General features: G+C 40.8%; 1 protein-coding gene across 3 annotated transcripts in view; it reads right to left on the bottom strand.

Annotated features, from left to right (window-relative positions):
* The window catches only part of LOC113482589 (cytosolic carboxypeptidase 6-like), a 969,074-nt gene that overhangs the window by 163,288 nt on the left and 790,996 nt on the right, over positions 1-14,790 (bottom strand). For all 3 annotated transcript variants that reach the window (XM_026853353.1, XM_026853354.1, XM_026853355.1), the window contains exon 9: positions 883-994. In XM_026853353.1, the coding sequence (XP_026709154.1) occupies positions 883-994 (112 nt within the window). The remainder of the gene's footprint in view (positions 1-882; positions 995-14,790) is intronic.

Below are 14,790 nucleotides of genomic sequence, written 5' to 3'. Positions count from 1 at the left end.
TCCTATACGTGATGTAGCTAGGTGTAAGAATCCTCTTTCTTTATTAGCAAGGCAAACCGGGTCCTTTTTTACACTAACCAAATGAAAAAAAACCCAACCAATTAGCAAAACTTCAGGGAAATAAAGATCCAAATGCCATCTCTGTAACAGGAAGCAAAAAAACCTGGACAGATACCCGGAATTCCATACAGAAAAAATAATAATCTAGAAAATCTCCTCTCATTTTTTTGGCAGTGATTTTTTCCTACCCATCTTCATCTTTGTTCAGCAGTTTTTCTTAGGTGCCACATTCAATAATCCTTCTGCGCTTTGATGTCAAACATTCAATAGCTGTCTGCCTCCCTCCCACTCCTCTTCTCCATATTCTCTGCAATCCATCTCCTCTGATTAGCTAAGATTTCACCTTCAAGAACACCTCTGCTTCTCTGAGTGAGCATGAGTGTGTGCGTGTGTGTTTATATAATATTTGCAAATATTATCCCCCTCCTGCTCTGCACGCTACATAGCAGCCCCTGCCGGAGCTCTGGATTAAACATCAATGCCATTCAGTAATTCAGTTTGGGGGGCCTGCTGCTTTGAATCCAGCTCAGGACATCACGAGAGCAGCTCGATTGAATTTAGGCCCTGCTTTCAGAATTATTCCATATTTAATCTGAGTTGAACTTCATTTCACTTGCTCTCTCCACTCTGATACTTCCCGTGACAAAACCCACAAGTGTCTCTGATCTCATGCACCGGGGGTGGTGTTCGCTTACTTGTCTCTTATTTTGGTTTGCCACTGGACTAAGCCACAGCAGTTACTGGCATCTTGCGCAACCCCACGGAGGGAGAGAGTCGGTACCTCAGCAAGTGGCTGTTCTGGCATCACCTTTCCTCACTTACCGGATTGTTGTACATCTCAATGATAAGCTGTTTCACTCCGTGCAGTGTGGGATGAGCCCAGGGAGACGGATTTGCCCAGTGCCGATTTAAATCAAAGCCCATCAGGGAGCACCTGCACACACAAAAAAACAACACACAAAAACAACTTATACGGACTGCAGCCTCTTCTGGCTTCAGCTGCAGAATTAGGGCTATATTATGCAGCTGACACATTTAAACAAGTTTTTCTCATGGAAAAAACAAGGGAAATGCTCTTCTGAGGATGAGGAGAGCCTGCAGCAGTGGCCACTCTCAGAAATAACATGACCAGCAGAGTATCAGATGAAACACCTTTGGTTGTTGAGCATTTTTCCCCTCCGCACCACATATGTTCACGTTATCCTTTGCCTTTTGCCAGCTTGCCATGCTGGCACTGGAAGAGCCTGCTTGGCCTTTGAGGTTCCCTTCTCTTCGGTGCTCTAGCTGGGAGTCTATAGGCACGCAGATGATCCATAAACTGCATCACCAGTCAAGGCCCTCAGTCAGGCCTTGACTCAGCAAAGCTGTTGAGAGCATTGAAATCAATGGCCATTAAGTATGTGCTTAAGGGATTTAAAGCGTGAATATAATTGTTCCACTAACCCAGGGCCTCAGCCTCTTCCCCTCCCGCAACTGCCTAAACAAAAGTTAGCCAACCAAGACACTAAGTTAAAAAGCTTATTGGCCATCAGATCTTGTGGGCATTGAAGCATGTATGTCACCTTGGCTTCTCCCTCCTGCTCTGACTCATATCCCTCTCAGTACATTGTCTTGAGTTTGATTCTGCTGCTCCCAGCCCCACAGAATAATATCCCATTCTTTGTGAAATCCCATTGAAACTCAATGGGTTGTTATTACAGTGAACACAAGAAATCAAAAAGCTGCAAGTGGCACAAATAGGAGGGGGAAATCATGTCCCTTGCCTACTGCAGAGATCATCTAGGCAATCTGTGGACATTGATACAAGCAGGGAGAGAGGTCCCCTTCTGTTGTCTCAAGCTGAGCTTGGGACCAGTGGATCTTGGGTAGATCTTGTTCAGGAATTCCAAGAAAGACCACACAAATAACAAAAGCTCAGGCAGACATGCAGCTTCCTCTATATTTTAAACAAATAAACAAAAAAAAAATCAACCTCACTGCTAAGCCTTAAAGCTTCTTGAGAAAAGAAGAGCTTTCATTGATCCCTGGTCTATTACCAGAATGTCTGTTCAGCCTTAATCTTTTAAACACACCTATGCAAACAACAGAGATTTACTCCAGTAGTGCCATCCTTCGGCAAAAATTCTAAGAATCTGATGGCCAAAAAGCATAAATTTAATTGGCAAAAAGAAGGGAAAATGTCTCACTTCTCTAACAGCTGAAACAAATGATTGCACACATCAAACCCAAATAAAAAATAAGACAGAAAGATGAAATGCTAAGAAAAGTAAGGGGATGAAACCAGAGGATTAATTTTGAAAAATTATGAATGAGTATTTTTGTATGAACCAAAAAATGCAAAGTTAATGGAACATTCTTTTATAAAAATTCTTATGGGGAAACTAGGCAGGCAGGAGCTGCTGTGCTCCTCAGCCTTAGACAACCCAACCATCAGGTTGTCTGGGAGTTCAAACACCCAAATGACAGCTCTGCAATTCCATCACTGCTGACTTGGTGTACAGATGAGCCAGATGGCTCACTGTGGTGGAGAAAGCCACCTCCTCGTCTTGCTGGTCACTTGTCTGCTTGTCTAGAGAAGAGATGGATGTCTTCTTTGGACACTCCAGGAGCTACAAATTCACAGACAACTCTGAAAGTTGTCTCCATTCCACTATAAAGCAAAACGTATTGTATAAGATTTCTCTCTTTTTACTTTTTTGGTCTTAACAAACTCTCTCCACTGAGTTCTGCTAAATCCTATCTTCTTTTGAACTCATAGACATTAATATAAAATCAGAAGTACTTCCAGAGACACAGATGGAATTACACTGGGATAAAACTGGTGTAAGATCAGAATCACGAGAACGAGTTTTTCATTTAACAAAAGCAGGAACTGTGGTGATCATCATGAGTCTTACTGTATTTTGGCACAGTTCCCAAGAAAACAGCATGCTCACTCTACAGGATAACTTTCTTAAGAGATCAGAACCTGAAATCATATCTCCTCCTATGGTTATTGTGTTCCATTTTCATTTTAAGAATATTTAAAGCTAATAACACTACAGAAAACAAGTATATTTTGATTCCATTATGTTTATCTCCAAAGCACATTGAAGTAGCCAAGCTATAGAGCAACAAAAGCAAATTTTAAATTCAAATACAGATTGTCAATGTTAAATTTGGGGTTTGGGACTTTTTAGATAACTTTATATAAAGTCATGTCTATAGGGAACGGAAGAAATATTTTCTTTTCTAAGAAACTAAGACATTGTGATCTGCAATATTTGAATTTTCTATGAATGTCTGGTTAGTGATGAATCTCATAGTCCATTTCAAGCAACAAGAACAGTTGAAAATAGTTGTCTTTACTTGAGAAGACTTTATAAACAGAAGGAAGCAATGCTTGACAAACAAGTTACTCATTTGGAAAGCTCCTCTGAGCTCTATTTAATAGGAACCCAAATTAATTTCCAAATATCATTTAGCTAGTCTTTGATGTAGTATATCACATCTTCATCAATGTAACAACAATTAATTAAATTTCTGATGTAAGCATTACTGTTACTTTACAGGCTGGGAACAGTGTAAAATTTTCTTTCTTCCTCCCCATTTTTAAGTCTTTTTACTTTCCATTTTGCCTAAAGACACATTTGTATCTACCATATTCTCTCTTTATTCATCTGTTGCAAACTTGCGGTGTCTCTAAGGAAACATCAAGTTGTGTTCCTTGGTACTTCAGATTTGATTATTGACTCTATTACATGTAGAACTGTCTCCCAAAGCTCACATATATCAGGACATGACCAAAACATATGGCCAGAATCTCCCACATGTCTATTATAGATCCTGCATTGTTTATATTCTCTTGCTCCCAGATGACGTGATCTCCCTTGAGACTTATACTTCCAACGTAAGATCTTCAACAAGGTAACTTAAAAATTGTATCTTGCACTGCTTTTTTAACTCACCATACCAATCCTAAACCAGCTCAATTCTAGTACATGTTACTTGCTGTTTCCATTGTTTAACTGTTTACCTTCTGCTTCAAGAAGTGGGTAGGCAAAGTACAAATACAGGTATACTTTGGAAACAGCAGGTCTACAATGGGAAGCAACTGTGTTCCAGTATAACATGGGATCTTTCAATATTTGAGACCAGCATTCTTACTCAGACTGCAAGCACTGTCATTGGTTTCAATACGGTTCCTTATGTGACTAAGTGTTCTCCTGACTTCGAAGGGGCCTCCAAATCTGTCCTGTGCAGTAAATAAACTAATGTGCTCAGTACAAATATAACAAGGGAAAAAAAACCCTCAATTATATCAAAGGAGTGTTTAAGGATGATCTTTAAAGGGGACATGGAGGAGAGCAAGACAGAAAATACTGCAGACTCCAAGAGGCACAAGGGAAGACAAAAGCAGCTTCAAAATTAGTGAGGGTTGGAGTAGATGAACATTTCCAGAGTAAGGGCACTGGAGAATGCCCCATTCCATGAGGTTTAATGGCCATGCCCATGAACGCTTTTATAAACATGGCAGGTAATATTGACCTAGAGCCAGATAAGAATGATGTGCTGGCAAGTTATAAGTTAGAAAACAGTGTAATCAGGAGGACGTGAGCTTTCTATAGCAAGCAAAGAGTAAACTGCTACTATTACCTGTCTGTACTCTTCATTCATACTGTGAAACCCTAGCTTGTATGCCACAGAAAACTACATGTATGTAATTTAAAATATTTAAGTTGTTAACGATTGTTTGAATTTTGGATTATGCTTGTTAGTGTTTGCAACATATACAGACCACATACTATGTTTCTGCTTTGTGATTGAATGTACTTTTAAATCAGGTTCTGCAATTATTCTTGTTGAATTAGAATTTGCATTTCACAAACGCTCTCCAGCCTTTTTCAAAAATTTCTGTTTTCTATAAGTAGATAAATTTATTACAGTGTTTATAAATTTACATAAACACAGTGCAAATTCAGTCAAAGCAAATGAGTTTCAAAATTGAAATGGAAACTGAAACATTTTGCAGTATTCATCCCTCCCTACTTGGGAGGCAGCCAGATCTCAAGAGGTTACCAGCTCAACTCTGTAAAACCAAAGATGTTCAGACCAGCATTCAGCTTGATGGGCAATTATCTGGACAGAAGCTCCTTGCCTCTGGGGGCTTAACCCACCACTGGTTTTAAGGAATTCTTATGCAGCTGCTTTAATGATAACATCCTTGTCCCTTTCCAGAACTGAGGAAGGTGTAGTACCAAGGCCTACGTTGGGTTTATTTTTAGGGCTGCTTGCTATTCTTTCAGGTTGTACCTATTCTTTCTAGAATCTCCAAGTTACAGAAACCTCCAAGAACTCTGCCTTCCTTTCACTCCAGTTATCCTTCCCCTGTTCGTTTTTCCTACCATGCGAGTTTAAGTCTCTCACTAACAGACCCATTTCCACAAGGTGAGATATGGAGAATAATGGAGGAAAGGAGTTAAAGAAATCCTTTTTCATGGCATATGATTTATTACAAAGAGAACTCTACACTCTTCCCTTCAGCTTTGTAAGGTTGCGTTGGTTCATTGGATCAGTACCAGGTGAATCTCCAGATAATGCCGCACACAAAGCCAGGGAGTTCAAATCCACAAATGGCACTACCAACGGGGTTAGGATTTGAAATTGAAAAGGTAGCTGGGGGAGGGGGTGCACTCACTTTTTTTTTTTTTCTCCTCAGGCTTATTGCAATAAGACTGGAGACAGAGGGTAATTGGTCTCTATTGTTGTACTTCTTCGAAGCAAGAGTTATAGCAAGAAACTGCTGTGAGACTGCAGCCTGCAATATCATGCAGGAAGAGTAGGTGTGCAGAACGAGGGAGCGAATACAAGGGGAACACTTGCTTCTTCTAATAAATATATCATTTTAAACCTGATATATTCACGACATTTTACAAATCAACCCTACACCTGCTGTCGAAGTCAGAGTCTTCATTAGTGTGCATTTCATCATTTTGGTGCTTGGGGTTTGCGATTTATGCATTTGCCTATTAGTCATTAAAGAGGATTCATTCAAGCCCACATGTTCTAAGGCAATTAGATAGCAAGACATCCTAACACTCCAGCTACAGAGAATCCCCCCTCCCAACTCTCTCTTCCCCTCCCCAGCTTTCTGCATTTTTAATTTAGACCTCTGGAAACCTTCACAAAGGCTATTTAACATAACCACTGCAGTGTGCTCCAGGCAGAACACAAGTGGCCATACAGAGCAGAACAGCATTAGCTCCCAGAGACCACATGGTGGAGTAGATGTTTACAGAATGAGCACCGCATGGTGTACTGACATAATTTTAAATAGTACATGACGGTTAAAGATGTGTTTCTCCATTTTCTGTGTAAACAATGTTAAATAAGAATAAACACAAAGGAATATTTTCTTTTTCTGATGAGTACACGCATTTCTCAGAGCTGGTAATAGGTGTTACAGACACACGCACCAAGAAGAACATGCATCCCCACCTGACACGGGCAGACTTGCTTCTGTGATCTTCAGGATATATCTCAATTCTAACATTGAATTCTCCCTACACACCCCGGGTCCTCAGTAATGCCAGAAGGATTCATGGGCACGAAGCAGAATGCTGGAATCAAACACCCATCCCACAGTGAGGAGAATCACGCCATGACAGCGCACCTGGGATGTAAGATGCTAAGATCCTATCACCAGCATAGCTCATCCCTGCGGCTGCACAGGGCTCATTCCCTCCTGCATATTTTCACATATGGTGCCCAGTTCAACTGTCAGGTTTTCAAGGGAGAGGGTTCCAGCACATCCCTTGGGAGGCAAGTCACAGTTTAGCAAAGCTCTCCCATAGGAAGCCATGTCTGGCCCCACGTGTGGATCTCTGAACGAACGCTCTGCAGGAGCAGGCCTCTTCTGTCCTGCCCCTGGAAGGTGTTCTGGGGACTCCCAGCCCCATGATGAGCCACACTGGCACATCAATCTTGCCCACCCAGATGCTTTAACCAAGCTACTGAGAACACCTACAGTTCTTCCATTCTAAAGCCTTTTCAAAACCAAACATATCATTTGACTTAAGGAGAGGAACACAGCAGACAGTGGGTTTTTTCCAACTCCCAAAAAATTTCCACTGTAGACACTGACCCTTCAGAAATTACACACATAGAACATAATGCAGAACTACATGAACTTTCTTTCCCGATATAGTCTAAAATCCACCTGCAATTCATGGATCACAAACTGTAAACCACCGAGAAAGAGAATTTCAGCTTCACACATACCTAATTTACTGGACTGCCCCCTCTGAGAGTGCTGTTAACAGGTCAGGCTCCTCTAGGCCCTCTTGCCCAGTCTGCCTGACACTTCCACACAATGCCCTAAACCCGTCTCCTCACAGACCTTTCCCTTCAGACAGACAGACCTTCTTTAAACTGTTTTCTTTGTCATTCTATATTTCTGGAGGTGGAGGTTGGGTGGAGATAAGGTAAAGCCATCACAGTGGTTCACAGAAAACAGCTAATATACACATAAACATTTCTGGAGATACAGCTCATCTTGAATTGTTCTTTTGTTCCCACTTCTGCCCATCCCCAGGCTATGCAGCTGATCCGGTACACAACATACCTCACAGCCATTAGTGCATACTCCAGCTGCTGTAGAGTGACATTCCCCACATTACAACATATAGTTCACATACTTCTTGGCAGATGAAGCTGGCAGTCTTGCTTAAACCTACTCACCTTCAGGCAAGAGGAAAGGAGTGTCATATTCCCTGTAGACTGGCTCTATACGAACACCCCCAAAAGATGGTTCAGCTCTTACTGTCAGAACTATTACACACAGAAAGCTTCAGTCAAAGGAGCCAACCTTAAAGTCACAAAATTGAGCTCTTAAAAGTTTGGCTGTGCCACAGCTGTACAGATACAAAGAACCCTCATTCAGCCCCGTGTCTGTCATTATGATGACACGGCCTTTAACTAGAGGAGCACAGGGTGTTCCTCCACAGGGCTCTTGCTTTACTTTGTACACGAGATCAACACTGTTCATTAATTAGCAGATTATTCAATATTTTGGCTTTTCCTTATTGTTCAATATGCAGCCCTAGACTCCTGCTTACTGCATGCTACTCAAAGCCTGCTCTGAGGACAGAGCTATTCAGTTCTTCATGGCTTTTCTGAAGTGCTTAGCACTGCAGGAGGCAACTGCTTTATAAGCACTGATGGACCAATTTTCCCAACAGCACTGGTACAAGAGGGGACCACATTGTCCCCAATTCATAAAAAAGCAATTGGGTAAAAGTGTGACTTACATAAGAGACACCCGCTAATTTGGGCCACTTTATCCAAGAGGCCAAGGATGGGATTTTTGTTTAAGAGAACTTAGATTAGCATGTTCCATGTTCAATATCCAACTTACTCTGATTAGAACTGAAGCTGATGGTACTCAAGGCTTCTCCAAATCTGAGCCCAGAATGGCAATGTCAGTGGATATCAGAAACATCCAAGTTTGTGGAATGAGGACAGTTGGAGGTTACTATAAAATGGTAAGATATTACTGGATCATGAATGGGGTTTGGGTGATTTTCAGTTATACCTTAATTGAGCCATCTTGCTTGACTTTGGATCTCAATACTGCCACATTCTGCTGTGTCTGAGAACCTGCTCTAACACATGGTGGTTAGCGTTAGCACTGTATCCAAAACTGCCTTTACTCTCCTGGATAGGAGTAAATGATCAGACCACTACATTACAGGCTACCAAACTATCTGTATCCAGAATATCACTTAGACAAAGGCAGTAACACACATTCTCAATAGGTCACACCAAAATTCAACCAGAAATAGTCCATTTCCATCACAGGCCTTTTTCTCTCTGATATCCTGAAGCGAGGGTTTCACTTGATACCAGAACTGTCAAGAAGGCGTGCACTATTCTGATGAGACAGCAAACAGAAAAGCAACACAGGAGTGGCAAACTGCTGGCTGAATACTAACTAGCAATGCTTAACTGTCCAGCACCAGAGAGCACGATTGCTGGCTTCCTTTTATAACTGTTTGTTAACAGTTTCTAACACACTTCGGCAGTTCTCACTCCCATACACAGCCAGAATATTGATTGTATTCCTGCATAGTCTTGCCATATCTGTAAATCATTCAGCTTGCAAACAACTTTTTAGATAAATAAGTATCCATCAGTTTTGGGTTGGTGGGAGAGAAGGCCCCTTTTATTGTCTCTGTGTGGTGTTACTTAACCCAAACACGTTGCCTGCCAGCAGCCTACCTCTGCTTCATTAATTCGCATGTATAATTTTCATCAAAAGTTAGTCAGGGATATGTCCATTAGCCAGGCACTCCCACCCAAAGTCCCTTTACCAATACTAAGTGAAAAATCCACAGTTGTACAGAAAATCCTGAACAAAACCCCAGGTCTCATAATATCACATGAGAGGGGAAAATGACCCAGTGGTTCACTTAGGGTGACGACGTGAGACTCTTAAGACCTCTTACACAACCTAGAGAAAAACTGCAATGCCTCCGTTCTTCTCTTGTAATATTATCAACCCTCCATGATGTTTGGAGAGGAAATACATGAAGGATTATGAAGTGCTTTGGTACTACAGTGATGGGGATATATTAGGCTCTACAGATGGAGATTAAGTGATTTATGGAATCGCAGAAAAATTTTCTGGTAGACCCTGAAATTTGGTAAGGTTCGCTTCCAACAATATGCACTATTTCACACTTAACAAACACTTGTGAAATGCCCATAAGACCAGTAAGATACCCCAGTCCGTTTTACGACAGAAACTGTGAGTTTGCATAGAGAAGGAGGATTGTGTGGGGTTGTTCTGTTAGATCAGTGAACATTTTCTCTGGTTTCTTCTACCCCAACCGCCTGTAACTAAAGATATTTTCCTCTCAAATGTGTCTCTATTCTCACTTTAATTTTCAAGGTCATCTGGCCCACTGGTTGTATTACATATTGCTGTCTAATTAAAGAGAGAAGATTAACCTTATTCTATTAGATTGTTTTAGTACCTGCCAGCTGACTACTCTGCATTAGCAAAGGAATGATGTGGCCAAGTCAGTTAAAAAACCCCAAACAAACAAACAACAAAACCCAAACCAAAACACACCAAAACCCCAAACCATTTCATCTTTGGAAAGTCCACCAGAAACTCTGAGCATGATGCAGATGTTCTTTCCCATAATCACTGCTATGATAAAATAACAAACATTTCATAGCAAAAATAATACCAGTGTCTTGTTTGTCACAAAACATTTCAGAAGATGGCAGGCAAGCTATAAAGCCCTGATGTGTCTCTGATTGCAATCAACAAAAAGCCCAGATGCTTTCAAAGGGAGTCGAATCAGGCTCAGATCTTTTCCAATCACTTGTTAATTTAAGGGGCAGAGTTTTACCATCTGAGCTTCACTGTGTGGTACTGCCTCAGCCCAAACAACACAGAGGAGGAGGAACTATTTGACATCGTGGTGGTCTCTTTTCCGTTACGAATTTCTACCTCAAATCACTTATGCTTTATGTTTTCCACCAATTCTATCAGTTAAGCACACTATATGCCCTAGAAGGCAAGCTACTTGGCAAGGATATATTTCTCGTAGTACTCCATGACATCCTCTCCTACTAACTCAAAACAATGGACGAGGAGATTTGGTGCCATCACATGAGATATGGGTCAGTTGTCCGATACGGATGCTTGTCCGATGCAGAAGAATGGGAATGTAAAGCACTCAAACTGTAACTTTTATTAATCACTGCAATGCACCAGCAAAATGTGATTTGATACCAAGCCAAGCTGAAAGTACACATTTTGATTCCAGAGCACTGAAACATCTCATTGAAATGAATAATAGTACAACAAAAGATTAGTTTGCGAATCCTGATGAGAATATTAAATCTGAAAAATTTAAACCTTTAGGGATTGGGAGCATTTTTTTTTTTTGTTATTATGCCTCAAAAAGAGACATGGGGGTGAAAATGGTCAGAAAAGCAATTTTTGTCTATTAGTTAATAGAAAATTTTATTATTGTACCCTTTTCTGTGATATTTAGAAGAATGTAACGATTATTGAAGACATGTAACAGCTGCAGAAAGGAGCTGAGGATGAAACACCATACCAAACAATCTTCAGGTAACCGTTATACAGGCAGACCAAGAAAGAGTTCAGGTGGAAGCTGACCTTAGCATCCTTCTTATCCCAGTCCATACATTTAGCTTACTTAATCAAAAGAGCAGCTGTGTTGCCTAAATACTCCTGAATGAAATATTTCTTGTCATTCTAGTTACTTGAATTAAACCTGCGATGCGGAACTGATCTTATTTTCTTATGTAATCCTTTGAGACATCATCCAGTGTGAAATTATGACATGCCACTGGACTTGGCTTTATACATTTCTTCTCATCCTTAGATACTTCACTTTCAGACTTAACTGTAGGAGGCTGGAGCTCTACATTTGTTAAAGACAAGAGTACGCCCCTCAGTCTAATTGTATCTCTCTGGCATTACGATATATATTATTTTTCTAGTGAACCCTCCTTTGGATCAGCCAGAAATGACTGATGAATATTAAAGCAATAAGATACAGGGGTACATTAAAATCCTGTAAGCAAACTGAAACAAAAGAGCTTAACCACATATTGGTTCACTGGCAGCCTTGTCCATTGTCGCTCAAAAAGTAAAGTGACTTGGTAGAGCACAAGTCCAATATTATTTTAGCCAAGTTTTATAGGGCAGATGATATTTACTTCAGTAGCACCTCTGAAAAATTCTTACACCTGACACTGTCAGCACCACAAGGGCAAAACTCAGCCTATGTCATCCTCTGTTGAGATGGTGAATGTTATACCTGCTCTCTTAATCACATTCCATGTGAAATGAAAGATGTCGTGGCAGCGGAAGAAAATTTAGTGCAAGATCATCTCATGGTTAAAAAGTACAAACGCTCATATGCTTCTACATGCTGCAACACTCGATACCTTTTGCTTTTCCATGCTGGTTGTCGTCAGAGTTCCATTTCCTCACCGCATCTGCACTAGAGCAACAGAAGTGCTACTTTTCAGTCTGCATTCTTAAGAAAAAAAGACTAGAATAACCATACTGATCATGCACAGAAGCGTGGTTTTGCCTGTCTGTCCTTCTCTACCTGTACCCCATCTAACTTTAAAACCCACTAGCCCATTTTTACTCAGTTTCACAGAAAAGGATATAATGGCAAAGAGGCTGACACGAACATATAAAGTGCTTGTGTGCATAAGGGGAAAAGATCAGCCTTAGGGAGGGAGATGCACTTAAAACTATTTTGTAAATTTAGCAGGCCTGGGCTCTTATCTTCTTCTGACTCCTTATGCACCTCTAAATGGATGAGAGATGAAGTACAGTGACATGGCAGTGCCACGAGAAACGGTCCCCACAGACAATCAGCAACGTACAGATGTCAGAGAAATCTGGAGTTTGAGCCAAGGTTTTGGTGAGTTTTTGGCTTTTTGCTTGAAAGAGATTTCAGCAGATATGCCTGGCACTAGAAATCGCTTCCTCCTGTCCTGGGATCCAGACTCCATGCAGGAGAATGCTGCCCTCTCTGCAGCCAAGGTTGTTACTTTAAGATGGTTAAGCTGTACCGTGTCCAGCTGAATCCAGAGAGGGCTTTAGAGATCACAGCACAAAACAGCCTAAATCCTGTCCTCTAGCACTAAAGGGGAAAGACTTGCCATTTGACTCATCTCTTTTTAGTTGAAGGAAACAAGGCTGATTAAGTCATGCTGTTTGTGTCCGTGCCACATTTCAGTAACTTTTGGTTCAACTGGTGAGTGTCACTCAGATTTGACAATAACTTCAAAGATTTTCAGTTCTTGTGAGTTCTGTGAATATAGGCAGCTAGGCAGAAGAGGGAGATCCTGTGAACATCACCCCTGAAAAGATTATATAATGAAGTCAATCTTTATTAGGCAACAGAGAATCCAAATGGGAAAAAAACCCTTCCACATTATGTTTTTTTATCCATGGATATTTTTAAAACTTGACTGTACAAATCCCTAAGTAACCAACTGAGTAACACTGAAGTTAGCCCCGCCTTGAGAAAGGACTTGCACTGAAGACCTCCAGAAGTATTTTAATATCTTAATTAATCTTGTTTTCCTATAATTCTATGAAAGTGTCAAATATAGGGCAAGTTTCAACTGCTCCTCATACCTTGGTAGACACCAAAGTTTTTTTTTTTTTTTTTTTTTTTTTTAATGCATATTTACAGCCTCACATAGTTCAGCACCCTTGAGATAAAATCCTGTAGCAAAAATATACAATGAATGAGAGAGAACATATATGAGTGGGAAGTGGAGGAGCAAACATTTCAATTTTAAGCTTTCATGGCTTAGCATAAACAAACATGAAACAATTCATCCTCAGAATATAGAGGTGGGAGGGGGATATTGACAGTGTCCTCTAGACACACAGGGAGACTGAGAACTAGGGAGCCTGGAGCGAAGAGAAAAATTTCAAAAACTGTTTAAAGCCTTAGGAAAGTAAGAAGCAAAGATTAGGCTTGCCTGATTCATTCACTGGGACTGTAACAACAATTCTCTCCATATACTGCGACCCCCCTCCATCGTCAAAATAAGCCAACTCTGTCAAACGTTGCTTTCTCCTTAACAAAGATAACCGTTTGAAATCTCAGTTAAAATTCGGAATGGGTGAACAGCTTTTGGAAGAACAACAGTCTAATAAGTCTTTCTAGAGAAAGGCACAGAAATAGCTTCTAAAGAACTCACACTGAGCTAAGTCTCTTTATAAGCCTGCAAAGCCTATTTGAATTTTATATTTTCCCCTCTTATTTTTCATAAATTCATCCTCTGTCCATATCCAAGCTGACATGGGACTAAAACTCAAAATACTCATCTGAGATGGGGTCCCATTTTTACATCTTATAGTTGATGGACAGTGCAGTGATCTTGTAATGATTAGGGAGATGGCTTGCTTCTGTTACAGATTCTTATAGATATTAGAGCTGTAAATGGACAAAGTTGATCTTCCCAGCTGATCTGCCCATTAGCTCGCTGTTTCCCACAGTAGTAAAAGCAATGATTAACTGCGTTGATTCTTCCTTGCTGCTTTAGCACCTGCAGTGCCTCCCATGGTAAGTTTGTTTTGAAGCATCGCTGACATAAACAAGTAGCAGTAGTTCAGACTACACCCCTAAGTCTCTAAAACCACTGCTTCTGATATGATGATGCAATGTGCCAGTCCTTGTTTTCCAAACCCATCCCACAATGTCGCCTTCCTGGTGGGGTTTAGGAATCAGTCCCTTCAGCTATACTATGCACTGAGATGTGCTTCAGCATTTCACAGGCAAGACAGAAAACTAGTAGGCAGTCCTGATACCTGGTTTGTTCAAGCTAAGACTAGGATCCGAGTGGTGTGGCTTCCACGGATTTAGTTCTTTGCTTTTGGCAGTTAGTGCTCCCACCTTCAAGTATTTCAGAAGCTGATACTCATTCTTGCCTCCTAACAAAAAATTGAAAGGCAACCTCTTCTTTGTAAGGCTCATGAAATGGGGGATTACTGGAGGCATGTAGAGAAAGCAGCAATTCACTACCTTCAAAATCAAACCATTCCTCTACACTGGCTTGACCTGAAAGGCTGCTAAGAACGTTCTCTATCTGAAACTCATAGGGCAGAATTAATAAAATAAACCGAACTTTGACAGTAGTGAAATGGGTCACCCTGGCCATGCATGT

The sequence above is a fragment of the Athene cunicularia genome (genome assembly GCF_003259725.1).
Source record: "Athene cunicularia isolate RWA chromosome 8 unlocalized genomic scaffold, athCun1 chr8_part1, whole genome shotgun sequence".
NCBI classification, from domain to species: Eukaryota; Metazoa; Chordata; class Aves; order Strigiformes; family Strigidae; genus Athene; species Athene cunicularia.
This window is presented reverse-complemented; position numbering and strand designations above follow the sequence as displayed.